This window comes from Bos taurus, chromosome 3, assembly GCF_002263795.3.
Source record: "Bos taurus isolate L1 Dominette 01449 registration number 42190680 breed Hereford chromosome 3, ARS-UCD2.0, whole genome shotgun sequence".
NCBI lineage: Eukaryota > Metazoa > Chordata > Mammalia > Artiodactyla > Bovidae > Bos > Bos taurus.
In genome coordinates this window covers 50729644-50755803 of record NC_037330.1, presented here as the reverse complement: position 1 = coordinate 50755803, position 26160 = coordinate 50729644, and the positions used below count along the sequence as shown (strand labels likewise).

Genomic DNA, 26160 nt, shown 5'->3' with positions numbered 1-26160 from the left:
TTTAGAAATAAATAATTTTTAACAAAAAAAAATATACAAAAGCAAAATGCATGACAAAACTAGCACAAAGGACCAGAGAGGAGAAATGGAAATGTACTATTCTCAGTTTTTATACTACATGTGAAGTGGTATGAGATCTCTTGAAGGTAGAGTATGTAAGTTAAGGATATACACTATGACTCCAGCAAAATAACAGTTATAAATAATAAATTAACAAAAGATAAAATAGAATCATAAACAATATTTCATTCAGTCAAAAGGCAGAAATACTAAGATAAAGAACAGTAAAAATAAGATGACGAACATAAACATAACCATATCAATAATTACATTAAATGTAAACGATCTATTTTACTCAAAATCTGGAAAACACTGTGTTCAGTAAAAGAAGCTAGTCACAAAAGACTACCAATGAAATAGCCTGAATAAGCAAATCCATGGAGACAGTAGATTAGTGGTTACCAGGAAGAAGGGTGAAAAGGGGAGACTAATGGATACAACCTTTCTTTTGGGAGTCATAAAAACATTCTGAAATTGGATAATGGTAATATTTACACAACTCTGTGAGTATACTAAAAACTACTGAACTGTACACTTTAAAAGGGTGGATTTTCATGGTAAGTGAATAATTAAAAGCACAAGAGCAATACAATAAGAATATTGGCAAAGGGTTCTGAAACAATAATTAGTATAAATTTTCCTAGACCCAGCCCTGCAAGAAGATTCTAATCCCAGTTTTACTCCATAAGGATTAAGTATATGATTTGCTTTGGCCAATAAAATGTAAGTTGAAGTTATGTATATCACTCCCTACTAGATGTTTTAAGATATATTTCCTCTATATCCATTTCCCATTTGACATGAGTCTGGTTTATCCTGCAGAGAGGCTGGTCACTGGTCCATAAATTAAGAAGTGTGCAATAAAAATGTACTCAGCCTAAATTTTGAGATGAACATAAATGTAAGCAAGAAATAAAATTATGTCACAGTTGTTTTAAAAGTGATCTAATACCATAATTAAAAGGTAAAGACTGTCAGACTATTTTAAGAAGCAAGAGCCACTATATATTGTCTATCTGACAAACTGTAAAGATAAAAACAGAATAAAAGTAAAAAACAGAAAAGTATATAAACTTCTAACACTATTCAAAAGTTACAATGACTATATGAGATAAAGTAGATTTCTAAAGCAAACAATATTACTAGGAATAATGAAGGCATTTTGACAACAAGTTGTAACAATTCTAAATGTTTATATATACAACAATATAACTTCATATTATATGAAACAAAGACTGATAAAATTTAAAGAGAAATAAATCACAATTATAGTTTGAGGTTTCAATACCCTTCTCTCAATATCTGATACAACAAGTAAACAGAAAATCAGAAAAGATATGGTAGACTTGAACAACACCATCAATTTGAACCAATTAACATTTATAGAATATGCCACCAAATAACAGATGAATATACAATCTTTCCAAGTGCACATAAAACATATATCAAAACAGACTATACTCAGGACTATAAAACTTAAAGGGATCCTGCAAAAGCAGAGCTTCAGGAGAAATGTATGGCATTAAACACTTCATGAGAAAAGAGGAAAGATAACAAAAATATTACAAGGACCTAAGACATTACAAACAAAACCCAAAGACTTTAGATAACAACTACAGACTGAGCTTCCTCCTGAACACAGATGCAAAAATTCCAAACAATATTTTAGCTCATCAAATCCAACAATATCCTATAAAGACAATATATAATGACTAAGTGGGGTTTAACTTAAAAAAAAAAGTAATCTGTCAAATTAAAAGAGGAAAACAATTGATCATTTCGATAGATTCAGGAAAAGCATTTGACATAATGAAACATCTATTTCTTATAAATTCTTAACAAATGAGAAACAGAAGTTCTTCAACCTGATAAAAAGTCATCTATAGAAACCTACAATTTACTCATTTTTAATGCTTTCCCCTTCAGTTCAGTTCAGTCGCTCAGTTGTGTCCGACTCTGCAACCCCAGGGACTGCAGCACGCCAGGCTTCCCTGTCTATCACCAACTCCCGGAGCTTGCTCAAACTCATGTCCATCGAGTCGGTGATGCCATCCAAACATCTCATCCTCTGTCGTCCCCTTCTCCTCCTGCCCTCAATCTTTCCCAGCATCAGGGTCTTTTCCAATGAGTCAGTTCTTCACATAGGTGGCCAAACTACTGGAGCTTCAGCTTCAGCATCAGCCCTTCCAATGAATATTCAAGACTGATTTCCTTTAGGATAGACAGGTTGGATCTCCTTGCTGTCCAAGGGACTCTCAAGAGTCTTCTAACACCACGGTTCAAAAGTACCAATTCTTTGATGCTCAGCTTTCTTTATAGTCCAACTCTCACGTCCATACATGACTAATGGAAAAACCATACCTTTGACTAGACGGATCTTGTTGGCAAAGTAATGTCTCTGCTTTTTAATATACTGTCTAGGTTGGTCATAGCTTTTCTGCCAAGGAGCAAGTGTCTTTTAATTTTAAACTTTCCTGTTAAGATTGAGAAAATGACAAGGCTATCTGTTCATTATGTGTATTCAAATTTGTACTGGAAGTACTAACCAGTTGCAATAAGGCAAGAAAAAGCTATAAAAGGTATCCATATTGTAAAGATGCAAATGTGCTTTTATTCATGGACCACATGCTCATCTATATAGAAAATCTAATGGAATCTAAAAAAAAAAAAATGTACCAGAACAAGTGAATTTATCAAGGCAACACAATACACGAATGATAAAAGAAAAAAGATTGTATTTCTATATGCTGACAATGAACAATCAGAAATTAAATTTACAAAAACAATACCATGCACAAATAATAAGTAAAAGAAAAATATAATGTGTTCATGGGTGGAAGGCACCATTGTTAGGAATTCAACACTATTCTGATCAAAATCTCAGCAAGTGTTTTTATACAAATTACTTGACGTAAAATTCACAAAGGTATGATAAGGAGCAAAAACAGTCAAAAGAACAAAGATGATTAACACTATCTGATTTCAAGACTTATTATAAAGCTATAATATTCAATAGTGTCGTATTACCATTAAAGTAGAAAAATATAGTAATGGAACAGAAAAGAGCCAAGAAACATACATACGCAGACAACTGATTTTTGACAAAAGTGCACAAGTAATTAAGAGGAAAAAGGACAGTCTTTTCAACAGATACAAAAACAAACATGCATACTCAAAAACAACTTTGATTTATCCTTTGTTTCATACAAAAAAAAAAAATTAACTCAAAGTGGACTATGGTAAATGTAAAACTTAAAACTTAACACAGAATTCTATCTGTGTGACCCTGAGTTATCAAAAGCACAGTCCATAAAAGAACAATTTCAAATTGACTTAATCACAATCTAAAACTTTTGCTCTTCAAAAGATACTGCTAAGAGAATAAGCCACAGATTGTGAAAAAATATTTGAAAAGCATATATACAGACAAAGGACTTATACCCAAACTACATAAAAAACTCTTAAAACACAGTAAGAAAGCAAACAACCTAATTTTTTTTAATGTGCAAAATCTGGAACAGACATTTAATCAAAGATGATTTATCAATGGCAAATTAGCACATTAAAAAGGGCTCAACACCAACAGGGAAATGCAATTAAAACCAAAAGATACAAATACCTGTAAGAACAGCTAAAATTAAAAGGACTGACTATACCAAATGTTGGTAAGGCTGCAGAAAAGCAGCAATGTTCATACACTGATGATGAGAATGTGAAAACTATAGGCCCTTTGGAAAACAGCTTGACAATTAAATATAGTTCTACCATATAAACCAGCCATTCTATTCCTAGGTATTTACCCAGGAGAAATGAAAGCATAAATTGATACAAAGGTTTGTACACAAAAGTTTATAGCACTTCACAACAGGTGAGTAGGTAAGCTGTGATATATCCATACAATGGAATACTGATGCTGCTGCTGCTGCTAAGTCACTTCAGTCATGTCTGACTCTGTGCGACCCCATGGACAGCAGCCCACCAGGCTCCCCTGTCCCTGGGATTCTCCAGTCAAGAACACTGGAGTGGGTTGCCATTTCCTTCTCCAATGCATGAAAGTGAAAATTGAAAGTGAAGACGCTTAGTCGTGTCCGAGAAGCAACCCCACAGACCGCAACCTACCAGGCTCCTCTGTCCATGGGATTTTCCAGGCAAGAGTACTGCAGTAGAATACTACTAAGCAATAAAAAGAAATGAACCATTCATATGTATTAAACACAAATGAATCTCAAAACAATTCATTTTGAGATTAATGAAATAACCCATTAAAAAAGAGTATATACTGTATGATTCGATTTCTATAAAACTGTAGAAAATGCAAACCAATCTACAATGACCAAAAGCAGATCAGTGGCTATCTGGAGATACAAAGGCAGATAACAGATATGTTCATTTTCCTGATTTTGGTGATAATTTCACAGGTATATACTTATGTCTAAACTTATCAAATTGTATACCTTAAGTATGTGTACTTTATTATGTCAATCACAATCAAAAGAGCTGTTAGAAATTATCTCTGTAATTATCCTTATTTTGACTGAACATAAAAGGGTGCTCTTTCAGTAACTCTTTTTGTAGCTGATGCCCTAAAGAACCATTCAGGAAGAATTTAGACAATTTGCTACATTAAGTAAACAAGTCTACAGCTATCCAAGTCTGAAGAAAATTTTAGTCCAATTTTAGTTTTAAGACCAACTCCTCCAAAAAAAATACTTGAAAACTTCTGTTAATTAACTCTGATTTTTTTTAAAAAACTAAACTTTTTTTTGGCCCCTCGACATGGCTTGCATGATTTCAGTTTCCTGATCAGGGAATGAACTAAGGCCATGGCAGTAAAACCCCAGAATGCTAACCCTATGCTATCAGGGAACTCCCCTGCTAAGCTAAGTCACTTCAGTCGTGTCCGACTCTGTGCGACCCCATAGACAGCCCACCAGGCTCCTCCGCCCCTGGGATTCTCCAAGCACGAACACTGGAGTGGGTTGCCATTTCCTTCTCCAATGCATGAAAGTGAAAAGTCAAAGTGAAGTCGCTCAGTCGTGTCCGACTCTTAGGGATTTTCCAGGCAAGAGTACTGGGATGGGGTGCCATTGCCTTCTCCAGGGAACTCCCCTACACATTCTTAATACGGACAAATATTTAAAATTTTGATTATGGCATGCATACATATATGAATGGTTAAGTGCATATGACAATTAAAGAAAGACAACCCAAGCAACCTCACTTACCTATTTTGTTCCTCCAGTTTAGCCAGGAGTTCTAAGTCGTCTGGACTCAACTGTGACGGTGAGGATGGTGAAAGGGCTGGTGTTGACAGTGTGGTAGACGAGGATGTAGTGTGTAAGGAAGCAGATGGACTTGCCACCTGACTGGCCATCTGGCTGACTGTATGTGACACTGTGTTCTTCACCCATGAGAGAGTAGAACTCAACTTTTCTGCAACCTTGTCTGTCGCCACCTAAGTACAAAAATAAAAGTTACATATATTTCAGTTTTATTTTATGCATTACCAAGAACTTGATAATTCTCATTAGTCCTATTTGAAAACCAGCAATCAGAATATTCTCTTTGAGTTAATAAAGGTAACACCTGCTTTAGCAATGACTGTTCTAACATACAGCTTTTGGAAACTCCATATTTCAGTTCTGTAGCACGCACAAATTACAACAGTGATTTCCAAACTACAGGCTGAAATCCACCAGGGAGTGATAAAATAAATTTAATAGATAACACCAGCATTTTTTAAAAATGAAAAGGAGCAGAAAGTGTCAGTGTAAAGATATGTTGTCACAAAATTTCTGCCTCAGTTACATATACGTATTAAAACTACATACTTCATGCAGGTATGTGTGGGTATGTTGAGTTGGAATATGAAATACCTTCTTCATTTGGGTTGTAGTCAAAAACAGTTGAAAGCCAAGGAACCAAAACATGTCCATTAGGTGATTAGGACAGGGAAATCCTATAACATGATCAACAATTCAACAAAAACTAGGCTTAGCATAAATAAGATTAAATGAGATCCATAATAAACCTTCAAACTACTGAGTGTTTTCTTAGAAGAGGATTTAGTTCTAGAAGAACAAAATTATGATAAATGTTTTGAGTTAACAGAGTAAGAGAGTTTCAGGATACAATTTTCAAACAGAACTAGTCAGAAATAGAATAGGATGCCTAGAAAGAGTAGACATTCTAAGAGTCAAAAGTTAACAGTTGACTGAAGATGAATTTCTGCTTTAAGTGGGCAACCAGGACCAGAAAATCCTTTCAAATCCTAAAACCTTTCCATCTGCAAGATTCAATGAACTATATAACTATATAACTGATATATGCTTCATAAATCATGCCAGTGTCTTAAGCAGATGTGCATACAAATCTGAAATTTTACACAAAAGGTAAATGACCAAAAGACTACAAACTACTTTCTATGTAGACGTTCTCAGCTAACCTTGGTTTCATATAGCAATTTAAACACACACAAATTAAAACATCAACATATATATATATATATACACAAATAAAAAGGCCACCTAGACTATCTTAGCAGATACTACTCCCTCCTCATAGGTTGCCCCAGTCTTGCCTTCTCACCTCATCAACAGATACATGACCTACCTCTAATTTTCATTTCCAATAACTTTTCTATTTTAGAACTTACTTCCCATGGAATGGGATGAGGGAGTTCTTATTGTTGAGGGAAGAATCCCCAAGAAAGACAAGCATGATGAAGGAGTGGAATCAAGGAAAAGAAGTATGGAGCAGATCTCAGGGCTTCCAGGAAAACGAACAGTCCTCACCAATGAATAGACTTGCAACACAGTTTATTAGGGTAAAAGATCATATAGGAACCAAATAATTTAGCCAGAACTTCCTCTGTACCAGGAAATGGTAAGAGCCCTGGCAGTCAACAAGACAGCCTCTTGTGGTTTGTTATTCTATTGATCTTTTCTACATAGTTACAAATACAAATTCAATTGTGAGGACAGCACTAATTTGCATCCTCAAAGCACACTATATTGTAAAACAGAAAACCTAAGATGTAAAATTTACAGAAAAATGTTATCCTTCACTATTAATTTAAAATATAATTAACATTCAAGAATTAATACTTACAACAAGGACCTACTGTATAGCAGCACAGTGAACTATATTCAATATCTTATAATAATATCTTTCAGAAAAGAATCTGAAAAAGAATATATATATAACTGGATCACTTTTACATACACCTGAAATACTATAAGTCAACTATACTTCAATTTTAAAATACATATGGAAATAATTCTTAAAGAAAGCTTTACACTTCCCTTATATAAAAGTTCTCTACTCCAGCTAACTGTGGCAAAGGCAAAAGACATGTATTATTTGTTTTAATTTATTTTAAAAAATAAATTTATCATACCCCTCTACATACTGTAGCAACAGGCTTCCATTTAAAGAGTTTGGAATAACCAAGAACACAATCTTGATATCCTTTCAACCTTGATGAAATGAAATTCAGTCTGTAACTACTGAAGGCTCAACAACCCATCTTTAGCATTTTAAATTCTTAAATCTAACTGCAGTTCCACTTTAATAATGTTTAATACTCATGGTTGTAGAAATCCCACAGGACTGAGTTATTTTTCATATATCATCATGTCTTATTTTTTCTTTAACTCTACTTTTCCAAATCTCTACCCTGCCACCTCCCAACCTCTTTCCCTCATCTTATGTTAAACTGTGTCATGAAGACACAATAAATCTGACAATGCAACTATGTCACAAAGTTTGTCACAAAGTTCCTGTCTACCTCACAGAGGTGTTATGCATTTATTTTCAAACATGAACATACTTTGAAAAGATTAAAGCCATCATTAAAAAGGCTTAGTAATCAGGCACAAAAGGCCACACAGCGTATGATTCCACTTACATAAATGAAGCAAACCTAGAGAGAGAAAGTAGTTTAGTGACCTGGAGAGACTGAAGGAGGGGGTATGGAAAATGACTACTAATGGGTACAGTTCTTCCCAGAGTGATGAAAATGCTCTGGGATTGGACTGCAGTGACAGTTATACAACTTGTGAATACACTAAATGCCACTGAACACTTTAAAGAAGAGAATTCTATGGTATGCGAATTATATCTCAATTTTAAAAGGACTTAGTCAATCCGAAAAGTTTTACATAATCTCTAATTCCAACTACATAACATTCTGGAAAAGACAAAACTGGGGAGACAATAAAAAGATCAGGAGTTGGGCAAGAGAAGGGACAAACAGGCAGAGAACAAAGGACTTTCATGGCAATGAAAATACTCTGTTTGTTTTGCTCAGTTGCTAAGTCATGTCTGACTCTTTGTGACCCCATGGACTGTAGCCCACTAGGCTCTTCTGTCCACGGAATTCTTCAGGGAAGAATACTAGAGTGGGCTGCCAGGTTCTCCTCCAGGGTATCTTCCCAACCCAGAGATCAAACGCGCATCTCCTGTGTCTCCTGCATCGGCAGGCGGGTTCTTTACCACAGTCACCTGGGACGCCCAGAAACGAGTATGATGATTCCTCAAAAAAGTGAACATAGAATTGTTATATAATACAGCAATTTCACTTCTGGGAATGTACCCAAAAGGATTAAAAGCAGGGACTAAATGAGATATTTATACACCCAAGTTCATAGCAGCATTATTCGCAATATTCAAATGGCAGAAGGTTGACTTTCCTAAATTTAGTAGTCAAGAATATTATATGAGGCTTTTTCCACCCATAGGTATCTTTCTCCTATTCCAACAATGGCCATGTGTGCCAAGTACCATGGTAAACGTTTTGTGCATATTACCTAGTCAAAGTAACTTTGAAAGGTAAAAATTACCTTCCATATTTCACCGATTAGGAAACTTGGAGAGGTAAAATAATTTGTCAAAGATCACATAGCTAGTGAAAGAAACTGAAATCAGGTCTCAGATTCAAAAGCCTATCCTTATTGGGTACACAACTCATGACTTCAACTTCATCACATATTCATGAAATCAGAGTAAATTCTTTCTCTCATTTGAAATCACTTACCAAGTTCCTACTATTATTGGAGTAGGGAGAGGAGTTAGGAATTATTGGGTTGGCCAAAAAGTTCATTCAGGGTTTTCATAAGATGTTAATTTGGCCAACGCAATATATTGACAGGTGGAAATCTAATTTCCCTCAAAACTCCCCAATTTACATGATTCAACACTCTGTAAAAGCATTACTTATTATTACTTATATTATACTATTAATAAATCACAAGGAAGCACTCACTACATTTTCAAGGGTGGTCTAAATTAAAATCATGAAGCCCAATGTTCCATTATCCAATAGCAATATCAAATTATCAAACTAATTCAGAAAGGACCTGATGAGTTAGTGTTCTAAAGAAATAAATGGCAAATTTCTTTCAAAAGAAAGAAAGAAATGAAATATCAATTCATAAAACAAACAAAAAAACAAATGGCAGAAGCAACTCAAATGTTCATTAACAGAGGAATGGATTTTTTAAATGGCAATGAAATATTATTCAGCCTTAAAAAAAAAAATTCTGACATACACTACATGAATGAACCCTGAAGATATTACTTCAAGTGAAACAGTTCTATCGCTCAGTCATGTCTGACTCTTTGCAACCCCATGGACTGTAGCCTACCAGGATCCTCCATCTATGGGATTTTCCAGGCAAGAGTACTGGAGTGGGCTGCCATTTCCTTCTCCAGGGGATCCTCCCAACCCAGGAATCGAACCCGGGTTTCCTGCATTGTAGGCAGACGCTTTACCGTCTGACCCACCAAGTGAAATAAGCAAGTCACAAAATGACAAATATTCTATGATTCCACTTATAGAGGTACCAAAGAGCAGTCAGATTCACAGAGGCAGGTCGCAGAATGGTGGCTGCCAGGGAAGTGGGAAATGGGAAGTTTAATGGGTTCTCTAGAAGTAGATAGTGATGATGGTTGCATAACAAAGTGAATGCACTTAAAAAGCCACTGAACTGTACACTTAAAAATGCTTAAAATGGTAAACTTTCGTTATGTACAGCTGACCCCTGAACAACGCGGGTTTGCACCGTGTGTGTCTGTGTTAGTTGCTCAGTCGTGTGTGACCCTGCGACGCCATGGACTCTGGCCCACCAGGTTCTTCTGTCCATGAAATTCTCCAGGCAAGAATACTGGAGTGGGTTGCCATTTCCTTCTCTAGGGAATCTTCCTGACTCAGGGATTAAACTCCAGTCTCCTGCACTGCAGGCAGATTCTTTACCATCTGAGCCACCAGGGAGTGGATCCACTTATATGCAGGTTTTTTGCAACAAGTATGTACTACCCAGTACCACAAGATCTGTGGTTGTCTAAATCCAAGGATGCAGAACCATGAATACAGAGGTTGAATGGTAGTCATACATGGATTTTCAACTGTACGAGGGTCAGTGCCCTTAACTACCATGTTGTTCAAGGGTCAGGAGTTTATCACAATTAAATTAAAAAAAGATATTTACATCTTTCATTCCTTTTATTAGTAATTTGTGTCTTTCTGTCTTTTGGTTTTTGTTAGCCTGGCTAGAAGTTTATCAATCTTTTCAAAGAACCAACTTTTATTAATAGTTTTGTTGATTTTTCTCTGTCTTCCTGTTTTCAGTTTTACTTACTCATGCTCTAATTTTAATTTCTTTTCTTCCACTTGCTTAAGGTTTATATCCCTCTTTTTCTCTGATTCTCTAAGCTGGAAGATTAGACTACTCATTTTGCATCTCTCTTCTGTTTTAAAATACATTCAAATGCTCTAAACTAACCTCTAATACTGCTTCTGCTACTTTTCATTTTGCTTCAGTTGAAAATATTTAAAATTTTTCTTTGGACTTTTTTTTTGGATCCATGTGTTATTTAGAAATGTGTTTTTTAATCTCTAAATATTTTCATTTTCCAGCTATCTTTCTATTATTTCTAACTTAATTCCATTGTGGTCTGAGAGCACATGAACCATATGACCCAGAATATAGTGCATCCTGATGACTGATACATGGACGCCAGAAAAGAACATATACTCCGTGGTTATCAGATAAACATCATTAAATACAGTTGACTGATGGTATTGTTCACCTGTATCCTTACTGAGTTTCTACCTGCTGTATCTATATTACTGAAAAACAGGTGCTTAAGACTCCACCCATAATGGTGAATGTGTCTATTTCTCCTTGAAATTCTATCAGCTTTTGCCTCATGAACTATGCCTTTTTGGAGACTTAACCTCTTTATCAATACATAATGTCTGAAAACTTTCCTTCTCAAGTCTGCTTTGTCTGAAATTAACACAGCTACTCCAGCTTTTTATTGATTATTCAAAAAAGTAAATAATTTATACAATACATAGGTGGGTTTGAAGGCCATCTGGTTTCCAGTTTCTGACTGTTTTTCCTCTGGGGTATTTCCCTTACCTTCTTGGAAATACAATTTTGCATTTAAAAAGATTTTTGCATTTCGAGATGCTTTATTTAGGAAGAGATTTTCCAAGCAGTGGTGAACCATATTGCTTAAAGAGGTCCTATAGATTAGGTGACATTTTTTTTTAAATTATTCAACTTCTCACAGACTGAACTGTATTATTGTACAGGTAGAAATTATATTACTATATTACTGTCAAGACAGAAGGTAAAGGAATGTACTTTCCAATCTTAACTGTCCATAAATCCTTTTTTTCACCATTATAGGCAAACATATTTTGAGAAATACTATTTCCAAACAGTATTCATTCTTTAAGGTGTTTGTAACTGTGTTCTTACTTTTCTCTCCATTTCTATGGTACTTTTCATTCTTAGGGTCAGTACTCTATAAATGCTGGTCCCACTTCCACCAATTCAACCAACCAAGGATAGAAAATATAGAAGGGGAAAAAAAATTCCAAAAAAGTTACAAAAAGCGAAAAACTGAATTTGCATTCATTGATAACTACATGTACACATCATTTACATTTTATTAGGTATTATAAGTTACCTAGATATGATTTAAAGTATTCAGAGATATGTGTAGGTTATATGCAAATACTGTGTCACTGATACCCAAATTTTGGTATCCATGGGGTCCTGGAATCAATCCCCTGCAGATACTGAGAGACAACTTAATTGAATACTTTAGCATTCATTAGCAAAGTAATAACAGTTAATATTTACTAAGTGCTTAGTAAATTACACTCAGATACTTGATATCACGTAATTTAACCTCCAACCCTGTGGTACCTGTGTCATATTATCTTTATACTGTTGGATTATTAACCACTTAGATGTTAGAGGTTCCTTAAGAAATAAAAATAATATTTCATATATATCCATATTGTCACCAAAACGAATGTAATAGGTCAACAAGACTACTCTTTTCATGAATTGTCTTGATGAGCAAGAACGAAGCTATATGTACAGTAGTCAAAACAGAGTGGTACTGACACAAAAACAGACACAAAGATCAAAGGAACAGAAGAGCGAGCCCAGAAACAAACCCACACACCTATGGCCAATTAATTCATGACAAAGTATACACAAGTCTACACAATGGAGAAAAGACAGTCTCTTCAACAGTGGTCCTGGGAAAACCGGACAGCTGTCCTGGGAAAACCGGACACCTATTTGCCAAACAATGAGTTTAGAACATTCCTTCACACCATACACAACAATAAACACAAAATGCTTTAAAGACTTAAATAGAAGACTTGAAACCATAAAACTTCTAGAAGAAACAAAGGCAGAACACTTTTTGACATAAGTTGTAGCAATATTTTCTTGGGGCAGTCTCCTAAGGCAAAAGAAATAAAAGCAAAAATAAACAAATAAAGTCACTGAGAAAACAAAAAAGCCAACCCATGGAATGGGAGAAAATATTTGCAACTGATGTGACCAACAACAGGTTAATATCCAAAATACACAAATAACTCATACAACTCCATGCCTGCCCAACAAAAACAAATAGAACCCAGTCAAGAAGTGGGCCAAAAATCTGATTAGACATTTCTCCAAAGAAGTCATAAAGATGGCTAACAAGCACATAAGATGATCAGCATCATTAATTACTAGGGAAACCCAAATCAAAACCTCAATGAGACATATCATCAAAAAATCTACAAGCAGGGACTTCCCTGGCAGTCCAACAGTTAAGATTCCCCATGCCCAGCGCAGGGGTGCAGGTTCAATCCCTGAATGGAGAACAAAGAGCCCATGTGCCATGCAGCTTGGCCAAAATAATTTTTTTTATATTATTTAGATAATTGAGTTAATTTTTTTTTAAGTCCACAAATAACAAATGCTGGAGAGGTTGTGGAGAAAAGGAAACCCTAGTACACTGTTGGTCAGAATGTAAATTGGTGCAACCACTTGGGAAGTACTGTGGGGAGAGAGCAAATTGGCCAAGATGCCATGTTCAGGCTCTCTGGCCCCACATTTTGTGAACAGACTACGGAACAGCTGAGATCATTTGTTGCACTGCGCATGCACATCATGAGGTACTCACTTGGTCACAAGCTGCTTTGTGCAGTACGCCTGTATGAGCTTCACCATGAAAGCCATGGCTGCTGTTGCATTGGGGCTACACTGGAGCAGCCTCATGGTTATGTTATATGAGATTATGTTATGGCTATGTCATGGCTACATTATGGTTATATTGTGACTTCTGCTATGGCTGCTGCTCAGCCAGGAGAGAGGCTGCTGTGTCAGCCAGGGAAGAGGTTGTGTTATGGCTGCTGTGGCAGTCAGGAGAGAATAAACGTGTCTGCAGTTCCTATGGCTCCTTGAGTCTCCTTCCAGCCTCTTAGTTTGTGCCTTGCCTACCCTGGGTTCAGCGAACAGTAGGAACAGCAAGACAACTGGCGTCACGAACAGGATCAGTGATACAATTGGCACAGTTGGCAGGATATCCAGCAGGCAGAGGACCCTGAGGCTCCCAGAAGGTCAGCAGGATACCAGCAGGTAGGGGAGCCTAAGGCGCCACTGGATGGAGGAAGCCAGTGGCCACCATATAGCATGTGGTACCACATGGCCATGACTCTCTCAGCATGGAGTCTGGTGGAAGACTGGGAGGCAACGTATGGTTCACCAGATAGCACTGAAAAGGCATTATGGGCAGTGAGGTCCCATTTGCCAAACAAAGTGGCATGGACTGCCACTGGCACCATGAAGTAGATTTTCCTGACTGCACTGAGGGCAAATATGGATAACGCCCTCACTGATGCTACACTAGTGCGTAATGTGTAGAGATGCTTACAAGAACTAGAGCAACACATACTGGCATTAGAGCAAGAACCCCATGGCCCTGAAGAACCCAGCATCTCTGACGACGAAGCGGTAAGTGACGGTGATGATGAACATGAGACTGAGGATGATGATGATGAACGCTGTGAGACTGCAGGTCCTCACTTGGCAGTGAGGCCTGTTGTACAGCAGAAACTGAAGCTTGAGCAGCCTGTGGCTCAGGGGGACATCTTCAACGGCCCCCAATGTGACTGAGTTCACAACGTTATCAACCATATACTCAGGCGGAGTTGGCAGACTTGGGTACACAATTTCAGCAAAAGCAAGGGAAACCATGGCAACTTGGCTCCTGTGACTCTGAGACACAGGGGTGGATGGTATCCTGTGTTCTGGGGATGAAATAGAATGGCTGACATCTATAACCACTCACCCCCTCATTGAAACAAAGGTTTCATTCTGCCTAGCAGAATGCTAGGCAATTAATGCAAGGGGCGCCTAAACAAACGCACACCCTCATGGACTGGATTAACGCCGTCATCTACACTGTGCGGTCAAACGCGGGAGAGCTCCCAGATACTGTGAGTAAATGGCATACCTATGCCACGTTGACCCAAGTAGTGAGAGAACTGGGCATGAAGCAGTCAATATTCAACCCAAACACCCAAGGCCAAATGACGAGCATTTTACTGGCGGCGTTTGAGAAGACATTTTGAACAACGCACCATCTACCTTTTTTGGACCCCTGACTGCTATCCTAGCACCCTATGTGGGGCACCCCATCTATGAGGTGACCTTGATGGTGGCTAGTTTGGGAGAAAATTGAGGGGCAGCAGCAGGCCAAAGGGGACTAGACATGTGAAGATCCCGAAGGGGACCCAAGCTGGTAAAGGCCCCATCCTGGTGAAGAGAATGCAAGTGTGGGTTGATTTGCTGGCAGCAGTTGACAGAAATAAAACTGATGAACAGCCCAAAGCTCTGCTCCTAGAGCTATGGAAGTAACTGAGACCAGAGCAGCAGTATACCATGTTTGGGAAGAACCCAGAGCAAGAAATGGACAGCTCAGCTAAAAGATTATACGGTGCCCTAGGACATTCCTTTAGACGATGCCCTTTTCCGGCTCTGAATATGGCTCAGACCAGGGTGCCCTCCTGAAGAACCCAAGGAAGGACAGGTGGCCCCATGTAGAACTTGCAAGTCACTGGTCACTAGCTAATGTGCAGAGAGTAATGGCCCTGGTTGACACTGGTGCTGAATGCAGCCTTGTTTATGACAAGCCAGAGTAGTTTCCCGGTCCTAGTGCATACACTGATGGTGATGCGGCCAAGTGATACAGATTTAGACTGCAGAGACTTAGGCTGTGTTCTAGATTTAGGACACTGCACTGTAAAAGGCTGTGTCGTATGATGTGCTACTACGCACTGATTCTCCTGCAGATTTAGAAGAGTGTGAGAGCATTTGGAATCAGGTAGGGTGGCCTGGGAATGCCTCAACCTTGAAGGGGTGGGCCCCAGCACCTGTAGGAGGTTTTGCGGGTCCTTAATAATAAACCTGGCAGGAGTGGAGCTTCCCCTGCGGAGGCTCTCCTGCAATCTCACAAGGACAGATGGTGGACTGGACTTGGCCATGGAAGATAAAGGCACTCCACACATGGAGGGTGGCTCGTCTAGCCCCCTGAGGGCAAGGACTGGAACATGAGTGCTAGGTGATACCTGGCATTGATATGTATTGGGTATGTAACTGCTGTTGTAGCCACTGCCGTTACAAGATGTAAATCCAAGCGTCAGTGCTACTCACCAAGGGAATATCACTAAAGATGCACTGCGCATAGAATGTGAGGTGAAAGATCCCATAGAGGTAGAAAGTGGAGAGAAAGCAAATTGGCCAAGAGGGCATGCTCAGGCTTTCTCACCCCATGTTTTGTGAATAGACCATGTAACAGCTGAGATCATTTGTAGACTGCCCATGTGCATCACAAGGTGCTCACTTGGTCACAAGCTACTTTGTGCAGTACACTTGTATGAGCTTCACCATGAAAGCCATGACTGCTGCTACTGCACTGGGGTTACATTCGAGCAGCCTCATGGTTATGTTATATGAGATTATGTTATGGCTATGTCATGGCTACGCTATGGTTATATTGTCACTGCTGCTACAGCTACTGCGTCAGCCAGGAGAGAGGCTGTATTATGGCTGCCGTGGTAGCCAGGACAGAATAAATGTGTCTGCAGTTCCTATAGCTCCTCGAGTCTCCTTTCAGCCTCTTAGCTCGAGCCTTGCCTATCCTGGGTTCAGCAAACAGTGCAAACAGTGTGAACGGCAAGACAATGGGCATGATGAACAGAATCAGTGATACAAGTCAGTTCAGCTCAGTTCAGTCACTCAGTCATGTCTGACTCTTTGCAACACCGGGGACTGCAGCATGTCAGGATTCCCTGTCCATCACCAACTCCTGGAGCTTGCTAAAACTCCTGTCCATTGAATCAGTGATGCCATCCAACCATCTCATCCTCTGTCATCTCCTTCTCCTCCTGCCCTCAACCTTTCCCAGCATCAGGGTCTTTTCTAATGAGTCGGCTCTTGTGAGTTAACTCTAATGAGTCACATCAGGTGGCCAAAGTATTGGAGTTTCAGCTTCAGCATCAGTTCTTCCAATGAATATTCAGGACTGATTTCTTTTAGGATTGACTGGTTTGATCTCCTTGCAGTCCAAGGGACTCTCAAGAGTCCTCCCCAACACCACAGTTCAAAAGCACCAATTCTTCAGCACTCAGCTTTCTTTATGGTCCAACTCTCACATCCATACATGACTACTGGAAAAACCAAAGCTTTGACAATGCTGGCATAGTAATGTCTCTGCATTACTTTGTCGGCTAAGTAGTGTCTCTGCTTTTTAATATGCTGGCTTGGTTAGTCATAGCTTTTTTTTCAAGGAGCAAGTGTCTTTTAATTTCATGGCTGCAGTCAACATGTGCGGTGATTTTGGAGCCCAAGGAAATAGTTTGTCACTGTTTCCACTGTTTGCCCATCTATTTGCCATGAAGTGATAGGACTGGATGCCAAGGTCTTACTTTTTTGAATGTTTGAGTTGTTGAATGTTGAACTACCATATGATCCAGCAATTCCACTCCTAGGTATATACTGAATTGGCCAAAAAGTTCATTTGGGTTTTTCTATAAGATGTTACGGAAAAACCTGACCCAATTCTTTTGCCAACTCAGTATCTTAAAAAAACAAAAAACACATAATTCGAAAAGATACATCAACCCAGGGTTCACAGCAGCACTATTTACAACAGCCAACAGATGGAAGCAACCCAAGTGCCCATCAACAGATGACTGGATTAAGAAGATGTATGGGGGTGTGGGGGAGGAAGGGGTGTGGGAAATGGACTATTCAGTTCAGTTCAGTCGCTCAGTCGTGTCCGACTCTTTGTGACCCCATGAATCGCAGCATGCCAGGCCTCCCTGTCCATCACCAACTCCCGGAGTTCACCCAGACTCACGTCCATCGAGTCAGTGATGCCATCCAGCCATCTCATCCTCTGTCGTCCCCTTCTCCTCCTGCCCCCAATCCCTCCCAGCATCAGAGTCTTTTCCAATGAGTCAACTCTTCCCATGAGGTGGCCAAAGTACTGGAGTTTCAGCTTTAGCATCATTCCTTCCAAAGAAATCCCAGGGTTGATCTCCTTCACAATGGACTGGTTGGATATCCTTGCAGTCCAAGGGACTCTCAAGAGTCTTCTCCAACACCACAGTTCAAAAGCATCAATTCTTTGGTGCTCAGCCTTCTTCACAGTCCAACTCTCATATCCATATGTGACCACAGGAAAAACCATAGCCTTGACTAGACAAACCTTTGTTGGCAAAGTAATGTCTCAGCTTTTTAATGTGCTATCTAGGTTGGTCATAACTTTCCTTCCAAGGAGTAAGCGTCTTTTAATTTCATGGCTGCAGTCACCATCTGCAGTGATTCTGGAGCCCAAAAAAATAAAGTCTGACACTGTTTCCACTAAGGATTAAAAACAAATTAAATACTGCCATTTGTAGAAACGTGGATGTACATACAGAATATTATGCTTAATGAAATCAGTCGGAGAAAGACAAATACTATATTTATCCTTTATATGTGGAATCTAAAAAATAATACAAATGAATATATTTGCAAAATAGAAACAGACTCACAGATATAGAAAACAAACTTGTAGTCACCAAAAGGGAGAAAGAAGGGGAGGACAAATTAAGGGTACCAGATTAACATCCAATATACAAACTATCAATACTACATATAAAATAGATAAGCAACAAGGATATACTGTATAGCACAGGTAATTATACCTATTATCTTGTAATAACCTATAATGGAGTATAGTCTGCAAAAATATTGAATCACTATGCTGTACATGTAAAACAATATACATACAGTAAATCAACTATACTTCAATTCAAAAACAAAAAAGGAACAAAACTATGTGAATAGTAGGCACTCAAAATGAATATTCCCCTAATAAATTTTTATTAGCATTACATTTCAATGAATCTAAGTCCCATTCCAACTTCTTTTTGCAGCTATATACACTGACAATCTTTTATGTTTTGTACTCATTCAACGAAAAATGTTAACAGATAAACTAGGCTGATGACTGTTAAAATAGCCCCTCCTGTTAAGTTTCCGTTGGATATATTAACATAAAAGTGTAGATGGGCAAAATCACTGCCAAATACAAATGAAGAGAAAAAAGCTATCTTACAAAACTATAGCAGACTGTGTTTTTTAAAGATGTCCTGCATTAGTTTTCTAGGGCTTCCTTAACAAAGTACCACAAACTGCGTGGCTTAGAGCAACAGACATTTGTTGTCTCACTGTCCTGAAGGCTAAAAATCCAAAACCGAGGCATCAGGAAGGTTATTCTCCCTCTAAAATCTACAGGGAGAACGCTTCCATGTCCCTTCCTAGTTTCTGGTGGTTTGGCAACAATCCTTGTCATTTCCTGGCTTGTAGTTGCAGTACTTCAAGCATTTCAATTTAGCCTCCAATATTCTATGGCATTCTCCTCTAATTATATATACAACAAACCTATTTCCAAACAAGACTGCATTCTGAGTTAATGGGGCAGAGGAGGGAGAGGCACAATTCAATCCATAAGATGGCCACATTGCTTATCTGCTATCTTCCCATTGAGTGGGAGAGTCTCTGTCTTGTGTCTTTAACCTGAGCAGACCTGTCTGACTACCTCAACCAACAGTGTACACTGAACATCATTACTGAGGCTCACTCTTGGAACCCAGGCACCATGCTGTTAAGAAGCCTAAACTAGTCCACACAGAGACCACATGGAAGGCCAAGTGTAGGTATGTATTCTGGCTAACAGCCTCTCTGAGGTCCCATCATCAACCACCAGACATGAGCATAGATACACTGTCAAATAACTCAAGGCCTTAGATGAAAGGTCTCCATTTCTCAGCTTCAAAAGCATCATGAAGCAGAGACAAGCTCTCCTCATAAAACTCTGTCCAAATTTCTGATTCAAAGAATCTACAGATATACTAAGATGATTATTTTAAGTCACTAAGTTTTATGGTGGCTTGATACACAGCTATAAATCACAAAATAAAAGTAAAATATTTAACAAAACTTAAAATAAAGCCAGGAAGTTGCATTAGTAGAGACATCATACTGCACTTGTTTTTGCTTTTGAGAGGATGGAGGATACATGTAATTGAGAAAAAACAAAGTTAGTATACTAGGAAAATATAAGTAAATAGCAGAACCAGAAAATAAAATTAATGCTCCAAAGGCCTAAAAGGACAGCATTTAATTAAGTTAGAAAATGTATCACTTGACTTGCAGCTCAGAGTCAAATGCTTTTAAATCATGTTATTTTTTCACTGCTATTAAATAGCATTTTGATCATATGTTAAAGCAATGCCAAGAAGTAAGATATTCAAGGAAGCCTTTTGTTTAACAAGTAGGCTATTCTCTTGAAATAGAAATCTTGTTTTTTGAGTAATACAGGATATAATTAAGTTGAAGATATAGTTATAAATATTTATATTTTAATTAAGACAAGTGATTAGAATAGAAACCTATTCTATTTTACTGAAAGAAATTTTTCAGTAAGAATATCCAAAAAAGTTTAGTTCAATGGTATAAGCAGTTTTAATTAAATTTACATTTAAAAAAATAGGTCACAGCTAAAAACAGAATGAACTAGCTATAGTCTACAACATAAATTAATCTTGAAAACGTTATACTAAGTAAAAGAAACCCACCACAAAATACCACATATAATGATTCCATTTACAAGAGATGTCTGGAATAGGCATTACTTAGAGACAAAAAGCTGATTAATGATTACATAGGACTGGGGAGGATGTAGGAACAGGACGTGATGGCTAAAGGGCACTAGGTTTCTTTCTGCAGTGATGAAAGTGTTCTAAAATTGTCTATGATGATGGTTGCACATGCCTGTGAATATACTAAAAACCAGTCAATTACATATTTTAAATGGGTGAATTATATAGGATGTGAATTATGTCTGAAAAAAAGTTATCTTAAAAATTCAGGTTAGGACTTCCTTGATGATCCAGTGGTTAAGAATCAACTGACCAATGCAGGGGACACAGGTTCAATCCCTGGTCCGAGAGATTCCACATGTCATAGAGCAACTAAGTCCGTGTGACACAATTACTAAGCTCTCACCCTCTGGACCCCATGATCCTCAACAAGAGAAGCCACTACAATGAGAAACCCAGCATCACAACTAGAGTATCCTCCCCTCACCACAACTAAAGAAAGCCAGTGTGTAGCAAGGAAGATCCAGTATAGTCAAACAAATAGAATAAAATTAAAAAATTTTCAGGTTCAGGTTAGGGAATTCCAGGTGGTCCAGCAGTTAGAACTCAGTGCCTCACTGCCAAGGGCCCAGATTCAACCCCTGGTTCGGGAATTAAGATTCCACAAGCCTCGCAGCACAGTCACACACACACACACACACACACACACACACAAAATTCCAGGTCAGTACTATTAATATTGGATATATTTTCTTCCATACTTTATGTATTTTAAATAATATCAGCATTATATTGTACATAAAACAACAACATAAAATTTAGGTTAGAACAAATTTCTCCATAAAATAACAAAGACCAATTTATGATGCAGACAATGCTTGACAACTCTCACCTCTAATCAAATCTCCTATCCTAAAAAAAAAAAAAAGACTTCCCGCGTGGTCCAGTGGCTAAGACTGTACTCCCAGTGCAGGGGGCCCAGGTTCTATGCCTGCTCAGGGAACTAGATCTCACATGCCACAACTAAGACCTGGTGCAGCCAAATAAATAAATATTAAAAAAACAACCCTTTTTTCATGTCTTTCCACAACTTTCAGATGTTCTCAAACAGCCTTACCTTAATGAAGCAGAAGTGGTCTAATAATTAAATTCCTCACTTATTTCTCTACTCAACTCAAAACATCTTTTTCTTTTACTTCAGAGCAAAGTACCCCTTCTATTTGCCAACACATCCTATCATTTTTAACTTTTGTGCAGCCTGAGCAACTGTAAGTTCTCAACAAGGTTTTTCTCAGTTTCAACTGCTACTTGACTTCCCCAAAACAAGATACTGTGTCTTGAATATCTCTATATCCCTAGTACCAAAGACTGTGTCTGTCATAAAACAGATACTCAACAAATGTCTGTGCAATAAGAAGTTACATATAAAATAAATGGGAGAGTAATAACCAGTAAATACAATAAGTGTTCAATTAGCCAAATCATGCTGACATCAAGACATCTAGGGGAAAACTCCCTCCCTATTTAGAGCACATGAAGGCATTAAAAAAAAAAAGCAGTTTGCTAAGTACTCAAATGATCATTAAAATGCAGATCCTATCTTACCAAATGCAATATACATCCTGCTAAAACTGGGCCCACAACCTCAAATTTCCAAATGTCCACACTAACTCATGTTCACATAACTGCTCTTAAAATCTCTCTAATTAAAAATGCTCAATCAAACCACCAAAGTAGACACAGATGGAAAAAAGCTCACAATTTAAAAATACAATGCACACAGGAAACAAAGCTCAAAGAACAGCAACTGAAGACTTCTCTAGCAGGCCAGTGGTTAAGACTTCACACTTCAACTGGGGAAAGGATCCCTGATCAGGGAACTAAGATCTCACAGTGGTCAAAAATAGTAATAATATTAATAATAATGACAAATTAAATAACACAGAATTAGATCAAGAAGCACTTCGACTACTAGAGTTACCAAATACAGAATATAAATTAAGTACGTCTAAAATGCTGAAAGCAATAAAAGAGAGTATCTTAAATGAGCAAGGCAAAAACCAGGAATGAGAAGGATGGGGGAGATAGAGAGTTAAACAGGTTATAACCACCCATAAAGAGGAAATCAGTGAACCAGAAGAACTGAATATACCTTATAAAGCAGCACAAAGATACAAAGCAATACTCTGGAGATTTATTTGGATAAAGGACCAAAAACAAAATGGTAGTTAGTTTCCCAATGTCATTTTTCATATGCTGCTGCAGCTAAGTCACTTCAGTCATGTCCGACTCTATGCGACCCCATAGACTGCAGCCCACGGGGCTCTGCCATCCCTGGGATTCTCCAGGCAAGAACACTGGAGTGGGTTGCCATTTCCTTCTCCAATGCATGAAAGTGAAAAGTGAAAGGGAAGTCACTCAGTCGTGTCTGACTCTTAGCAACCCCATGGACTGCAGCCCACCAGGTTCCTCCACCCATGGGATTTTCCAGGCAAGAATACTGGAGTGGGTTGCCATTGCCTTCTCTTTTTTTTTTTTCTTTTTCATATAAGATGATTAAATAATACATGAAGAAAAACATGAATCAAGAATCAACACCAGGGGACTTGCCTGGCAGTTCAGTGGTTAAGACTGTGTACTTCTAATGCAGGAAGCAGGGTTCAATCCCTGGTCAGGAATCTAAAATCTACATACCATGGAGCCAAAAAACTTAAAAAAAAAAAAAAAAAGAATCAGCACCAAAACAACCTCAGCTGTCAAGCATGCTGAAAACCACCATCACTATAATCATACCACCCCTTACACCTCTCCTATAAGACAGAAGTCTGGACATTTTTAAGGTCACTCTGAAAACTTCAGGAACATATAAACAAAATTTTGCAAATAGCTTTCAAAGGTTCACATAATACACAGACACAGGAATAAGAAAACCAGGCTTTCCTTCAGCTAATACCTGATTCATCACTGTTACTTCCCCTTACTCACACTATGCTTATCAGCTATACGAGGCCTATGACGAAAAAGAAAGTTTTAAATAATTTATCTACTGACCTCTCACTATGAAACAGGACAATTTAGTTCTCTTCCCCATCACCCAAACCATCCATGCCTTGCCTACCATAACTGCACACATCTCTTACATTTCACCACTCCTATCTAATTAAAACATACTTTTGGTCACATCAAGATTCAGTACATACATTAACGTGACTATGTAACTGAAGTCACAGTGGTTCTATAAGTGGCTGTGTTTACTTTTACTCCCTTCAGTTTAGTTCAGTTGCTCAGTCGTGTCTGACTCTTTTTTCGACCCCATGAATCGCAGCAGGCCAGGCCTCCCTGTCCATCACCAACTCCCAGAGTTCACTCAGACTCACATCCATCGAGTCAGTGATGCCATCCAGCCATCTCATCCTCTGTCGTCTCCTCCTCCTCCTGCCCCCAATCCCTCCCAGCATCAGAGTCTTTTCCAGTGAGTCAACTCTTTGCATGAGGTGGCCAAAGTACTGGAGTTTCAGCTTTAGCATCATTCCTTCCAAAGAACACCCAGGACCAATCTCCTTTAGAATGGACTGGTTGGATCTCCTTGCAGTCCAAGGGACTCTCAAGAGTCTTCTCCAACACCACAAAAGCATCAATTCTTCGGCGCTCAACTTTCTTCACAGTCCCTTAGCCCAACATTTTACACTGTTGCTGTTGTTATTCAGGTCCTCTGTCTTCCACTATCACCCAAAGTGTGCTCAAATTTATGCCCATTGAGTCAGTGATGCTGTCAAACCATTTAACCAAAGTCCTCTTCTTTGGCCTTCCATCTTGCCCAGCAACAGAGTTTTTTCCAATGAGACAGCTCTTCACATCAGATGGCCAAAGTATTGGAGCTTCACTTCAGCATCAGTTGAATGAATACTCAGGGTTGATCTCGTTTAGGATTGACTGGTTTAAATTCCTTCCTTGCTGCCCAAGGGACTCTCAAGAGTCTTCAATACCACAATTCAAAAGCATCAATTCTTCAGTGCTCAGTCCTCTTTATGATCCATGATCCAACTCTCACATCAGTACATGACTACTGAAAAGCCATAGATGTGAGTATATGGATCTTTGTTGGCAAAGTGATATCTCTGGTTTTTAATATACTGTCTAGGTTTGTCACAGTTTTCCTTCCAAGAAGCAAGTCTTTTAATTTCATGGCTGCATTCACTGTCCAGTGATTTTGGAACCCAAAAAAGTAAAATCTGTTTTACTTTTTTACATTTTACTTTTACATTCAGTTCAGTTTAGTTCAGTTGTATATAACTCTTTGCGACCCCACAGACTGCAGCACACCAGGACTCCCTGTCCATCACCAACTCCCAGAGCTTACTCAAACTCATGTCCATTGAGTCGGTGATGACATCCAACCATCTCATCCTCTGTCGTCCACTTCTCCTCCCGCCTTCAATCTTTCCCAGCATTAGGGTCTTTTCAAAGGAGTCAGTTCCTCACATCAGGTGGCCAAAGTACTAGAGTTGCAGGTTCAGTATCAGTCCTTCCAGTGAATATTCAGGACTGATTCCCTTTAGGATGGACAGGTTGGATCTCCTCGAAGTCCAAAGGACTCTCAAGAGTCTTCTCCAACACCACAGTTCAAAAGCATCAATTCTTTGGCGCTCAGCTTTCTTTATAATACAACTCTCACATCCATGCATGACTACTGGAAAAACCACAGCTTTGACTAGACGGACCTTTGCTGGCAAAGTAATGTCTCTGCTTTTTAATATGCTGTCTAGACTGGTCATAACTTTTCTTCCAAGGAGCAACTGTCTTTTCATTTCCTGACTGCAGTCACCATCTGCAGTGGTTTTGGAGCCCAGAAAAATAAAGTCTCTCATGTTTCCATTGTTTCCCATCTATTTGCCATGAAGTGATGGGACCAGATGCCAGGAGCTTAGTTTTCTGAATGTTGAGTTTTAAGCCAACTTTTTCACTCTCCTCTTTCACTTTCATCAAGACACTCTAGTTCTTCTTCACTTTCTGCCATAAGGGTGGTGTCATCTGCATATCTGACGTTATTGATATTTCTCCTGGCAATCTTGATTCCAGTTTGTGCTTCATCCAGCCCAGCATTTTTCATGATGTACTCGGAATATAAGTTAAATAAGCAGGGTGACAACATACAGCTTTGACATACTCCTTTTCCTATTTGGAGCCAGTCTGTTGTTCCATGTCCAGTTCTTACTGTTGCTTCTTGACCTGCATACATATTTCTCAGGAGGCAGGTCAGGTGGTCTGGTATTCCAATCTCTTGAAGAATTTTCCACAGTCTGTTGTGATCCACACAGTCAAAGGTTTTGGCATACTCAATGAAGAGAAACAGATGTTATTCTGGAACTCTCTTGCCTTTTCAATGATCCAGCGGATGTTGGCAATTTGATCTCTGGTTCCTCTGCCTTTTCTAAAACCAGCTTGAACATTTGGAAGTTCATGGTTCACGTACTATTGAAGCCTGGCTTGGAGAACTTTGAGCATTACTTTACTAGCATGTGAGATGAGTGCAACTGTGTGGTAGTTTGAGCATTCTTTGGCATTGCCTTTCTTAGGGATTGGAA

At 38.6% G+C, this 26160-nt stretch overlaps 1 protein-coding gene across 12 annotated transcripts in view; it reads right to left on the bottom strand.

Moving 5' to 3' along the window:
• Positions 1-26160, bottom strand: part of EVI5 (ecotropic viral integration site 5) — a 234397-nt gene that overhangs the window by 166139 nt on the left and 42098 nt on the right. For 10 of the 12 annotated variants that reach the window (XM_005204328.5, XM_059885080.1, XM_059885081.1 and 7 more), the window contains exon 2: positions 5286-5515. In XM_005204328.5, the coding sequence (XP_005204385.1) occupies positions 5286-5434 (149 nt within the window). In that variant the 5' untranslated portion in view covers positions 5435-5515. Of the gene's footprint in view, positions 1-5285; positions 5516-7170; positions 7195-7459; positions 7838-26160 lie in introns of those variants that run through there. The other 2 variants (XM_059885084.1, XM_059885085.1) reach the window with 2 other exon arrangements.